The sequence below is a fragment of the Montipora foliosa genome, chromosome 3, assembly GCF_036669935.1.
Source record: "Montipora foliosa isolate CH-2021 chromosome 3, ASM3666993v2, whole genome shotgun sequence".
Classification (NCBI taxonomy): domain Eukaryota; kingdom Metazoa; phylum Cnidaria; class Anthozoa; order Scleractinia; family Acroporidae; genus Montipora; species Montipora foliosa.
In genome coordinates this window covers 49,734,509-49,739,202 of record NC_090871.1, presented here as the reverse complement: position 1 = coordinate 49,739,202, position 4,694 = coordinate 49,734,509, and the positions used below count along the sequence as shown (strand labels likewise).

The window sequence follows — 4,694 nt, the reverse complement described above, 5'->3', positions numbered from 1 at the left end:
ATCTCTCCCACGTGCAATTCACATTTAGCTTTCAACGCCAACTTTATGTATGTTTAAGGTAAACCATTTTATTTGATTTTATTTTTGTTGCTACTTGTTATCTCTTGTTTTTTTTTTTTTTTTTCCTTTTTTTTTTGTGAGGCATTTTAGCGCAAGCTTTTCTTTAAACAATCAACTTGCAGCTAAAAGCATCCTACTGAACCATAAATATTGCTTTTTAATTAAAATCAATAAAACATATACCCAAAAAGGGAATTATAATCTTTGCTTGGAGCAGTATCAAGTACGTCCTCAAATAATCAAATCAATATATTAAGTGCTTAACTGAACTGGCCGACATATTGCATGATAATGACATTAAAATAACCCTGTCGTGAAAAGGCCGTAATACATAAACCACTACATCCAAGCTGCGTGTTGTCATTTTCAAATTGTCCTCAACATCATGTCGAGAAGGGAATTACAAACGTATAAACAATTTACATCAATTTTTTCATTTCATTGAGATGTGGGCACGGGTACGCAAGCCAAAAGTTGTATAAATTCTTTACTCCAATGCTAGCTTGTTTAGTTCGACCTTTAAGCCAAATCCTCCCGTCGCGGAAAGAAGGTAAGGAGAAAATAAGATAAACACAAGCAACCAACTAAAAAACCACCCCTCCATTTATTTCCTTGCATAGATTCTTAAGCTACTCCTCGTACAAATATTCAAATCCCTATGCGTGGAAACTCTCTTTATTTCGGAGTGCTGTATTTGGTTACGAATTTAGGAAACCATAATCCAAACAGGGAAAAATTCGCCTCACTTTACGTTCCATGGAGAGAACTTCCTTCACACTTTTTTTGTAATCAGTCCGATGAATTCGGGAAATTTCTATTATTTTGTTTTGCTTGCCAATGAATGTTATTAGTGAAAGTTAATGATAATTTAGGACAGAACAAAGTGATGGAGAACAGCAATGAAGGGTAATGAGGTATTGATTCATCCTTGCTGATCAGTTGTATCGGCCTTCGTGTTTATGCTTTTGTGTTGGTATTTTGCCAGTCGAGTTGCATACGGCATCTATTTAAATATGCTAGGCCCCTTATTTCTAATGACGGCACCTTAATTCTGTTCATATTGTGCCTTTCTCTCATTGTCTTTTTGTTATCTCTGTAACGTTAAATTCTCATTTAACCTTTGTGGCCAGCTTGATATACTTCCCTTGCGTAGGGGACGAGTACAGTATTTTTCTCACTTCTGTCCAGTTCTGGAACGAATGAAGTTGTTGCCTTTATATTGCTTAAAAACCTACAATTACCTTTACAGTAACGTTTTATCTCAGAGTTATAAAGAACAAATAGTCGATTAAATTAATGAAGTTACCTAACCAATTTAAATGTCCTTTGGGATGACCAGACAACTAGCATGGCTTCAGTCCACCACGCTTGCTTTGCTTGATTTTCATGATAAAATCTGGTCTGCTTTGGACCGGGGTGAAACTACCTGCAGGTGTTTTCCCACCCTGCTAGCAGAGCCTTTCTTTTGTTTGCTCGATTTTGGCGTTCTCGAGAAAGGCTCTGCATGAATCGAGTAAGATCTTTATTGAATATGCGCTGCATGTTGCCAGGATACAGTCTCGAACCCAAACCTAATATGCCAGATCTCGCCGCCATCTTGGTTTTTCATGGTACAGCGGGCTCAATTATAACCATCGGTTTTGTCACTAAACGGACGCTCGCACTGGAAAAACCGGTTTGACGAGAGAAAACAAGATTGACTAGTCCAGACGTTCGGGCTGTGGCGGCTTCAAAGAGTTGACGCAATTCGGATAGAGCCTCCTTTTCTCCTCGTCAGTAAAGGAGGCTATGCTCGCCAGGTGGTGTTTTCCTACATCTCTCGAAAGCGTTCAATGCAATTAATCATAGCATTTTATTTGACAAACTTGAGCAATATGTTGTACGTAGACTGGCCTTAAAATAGATCAAAAGCTATTTCTCGAACAGATTACAATTTGCAGAGTACATCGGTCACGTTTCTTCACGCTTTAATATTTCTTGTGGAATTCCTCTGGGTTCTGTCTTAGGTCTTTTACTTTTCTTCTCCCTTAGAGAAGATGGTGGAGTGAGTTTTTCCTGAAGCCATGATATAGCCAATGCATCTACCTTTCTCCAACTAATTTTATTCGCAGATGATAGCAAAGTTGTTTTCTGTCTCATAAATATCCACTGTCCTGGCTCGCGAAAACATTCTCAGCTGAACATTGAGTGAAATAAGTTATCAGATATATGTAGTTGCCTATTTCCCGAGTTTGGATTTCGAGTTGGATTTTCGAGTTGGTCGATTTTCGAGTTGATTTTCGAGAGTATGAAAGGCTAAGGGAACAGAAAATCCGGAGGGAGTGCTCCTAAGGCAGCTAGTGGGGAGGACTGACCAAAGTCATCAACTGGCAGCCCCTGCAACTTTGATGATTTCAAACGAATCGACCTCGTCTTTCCTTTTGAACAAATCAGTAAGGTCGAAAGGGGGGACGAGCAAATCGGGCAAGGTACATTCCCCATACATTCAAGGCCCAGGAACTCAGCTAAGTTATATAGTGACTGTAGCATTGGACACTCCAATATGAGCAAGTACAGTATATCAAACTCGCAGCTCAACCAAAGCTACAGCACTATCCAGGACATGAAGAGGACTCTTCATCTTTGCTCTAACAGGCAAGGGAAACAACACGGGAAGGGACAGGTTACGGGTTATAAGTCATCCCCATTTGGCGTAAGGGGATGGGGCTATGGGTCACCCTCCGACAGTGGGAGAGGCTATTTAGCTTCACTGATCAGCTACCATCCGTCGTAAGCTGGACATCCCTAGGCCAGTACGGTGCTGATCCGTCCTGGATGTTACAGACTGACCAACTTGAAAATCCAACTCGAAGTCCAACTCGAAAATGCACATCCATTAATTGTAAGCTGATGTTATTTTTCCTTTTAGTTCATATCTCTAGGAAAATGTTTTCCAAGAAGTCACCAGCTTGTGTGCTTACTGTACTAGCATTAACTGGGGCTGCACTTTGCCTGGTCATTGTTACGATATTCTATGCAGTTGGAATGTTTAATACTGGACCCGAATTACCGGACATAATGGAGGGAGAAGCCTCTTTTACTTCGGACGAAGGTGAAAAGGAGGTGTACCGTGTTATGATTGATTACAACAAGAAAGTCGTCCAGTTCAGCTTTTTAGATAAAATGGCGTCATTCGACGAAAAAAGAAACTCAGGAAACCATACTGAACCCCTGGCTGCCAAAATAGCTGTACACAACTACAGAGAGGTACGTTAAATGGATAATTAAAGGTGTCACTTACTTAATCACATATGAATAAACGGCGTTCTCACTAGTCCACCAAATTGAGTCAAGTAATCCTGGTTAAAATGTTCCCAGAGTTAAAATTCATACGATGGAATTTTAGCCGTGGTGGGCTCGTGAGAATTCAGTGTTCAGACTTGGTATTTGGAAGATATGTGGTGTATTTTGTAATTTAGTGGTTATCTATTGCACAAATTTATCTAAACACGGTAAAACCTTCAGTACCTACCTGGTAAAATTATATTCTCAGATCTTTTATCGGGATTCTCCCCCCCCCCCCCATCCCCCGCTGAGCTTGGGCGCCTGGGCGCCTGGGCGCCTGTGATTGAAGCAGTTGGTTCCCGGTTACCTCTACTTGGAGATAGACGAAATCAGCCAAGCAATCATTCCCTTGAAATTTAAAGGCACAAAATGCTGAAAAATACACTTTCTGGTGTTTCGTTTTCAAATATTATCACAAAGAACGTGCTTACACCCGTCCAATGCGTCCTCCGAACCCAAACCCCCCAAATTTCAAAATACACATTGCTTAAAGTCTTCGTGCCCCCTCTTTTTTTCCGGGCCTGCTACGGCCCTGGAATAAAAGAAATGCGAAACGTCAAACCATGTCTGAAAAGGAATCAAACGTAAGCTACGTCTACGAAACTTACTATCCAAAAAACCCAGAGGTTTCTCTTGAGCCACGAGAGAGCCACGAAGCGGCGAGAAGAGAAAAAAAAAATTACCTTCGATTTGAATCTCACTTTCATGCAGACACCAGCTGACAAACAGGTCAAATTGATAACTACAAAAGGGACCTATGGCAACTTCGTCATCACGCGTCTCCTCCGTATTACCAATCAAACAAGGCAATCATATTGATTTGCGTGTTTGTAAAAATATCAACCAATCCGACCTTGAAGGTCAGATCCTGACGGCCTTGAGTCTGCATGAAATTAGTGAGATTCAAGTCCAAGGCAACGAGAAGTTTTTCTCTTCTCCCCGCTTCGTGACTCGTCTTCCACCCTTTGCGGATCTCTCATGGCTACAGAAAAACCTCTGGGACCAAGGTATCAATTTTAAGAAATTCAAGACTTTTTATTCCTGCGAGTGAAGCGTTCTAGTTAGCAAACCAAGAGGTCGGGTATGCCATGATGAATTGAGAGGTCTTTTGTTACACTGAAGATAAATATGCAATTCATCTATCATTCCTTTTTATTTCAGGGGAGAAGCTACTTTCTCTTCCCACGGAACGAAAAATCAATGAAAAGGTGTATTTACACAGATTTATATGGAGAAATGATTCCACAGAATCTACTGAAGAATGCTCCTCTTCAATCGGTAAGTTAGCACCTTCACCGAAAAACATAGTC

The 4,694-nt window shown here is 40.8% G+C and overlaps 1 protein-coding gene across 2 annotated transcripts in view; it reads left to right on the top strand.

The window, feature by feature from the left end:
• The first annotated feature begins 314 nt into the window (after window positions 1-314).
• The window catches only part of LOC137997578 (uncharacterized), an 11,042-nt gene continuing 6,662 nt past the window's right edge, over window positions 315-4,694 (top strand). The window contains exons 1-3 of one of the 2 annotated variants that reach the window (XM_068843654.1): window positions 315-610; window positions 2,969-3,306; window positions 4,546-4,662. In XM_068843654.1, the coding sequence (XP_068699755.1) occupies window positions 556-610; window positions 2,969-3,306; window positions 4,546-4,662 (510 nt within the window). In that variant the 5' untranslated portion in view covers window positions 315-555. The remainder of the gene's footprint in view (window positions 611-2,968; window positions 3,307-4,545; window positions 4,663-4,694) is intronic. The other variant, XM_068843655.1, reaches the window with a different exon arrangement.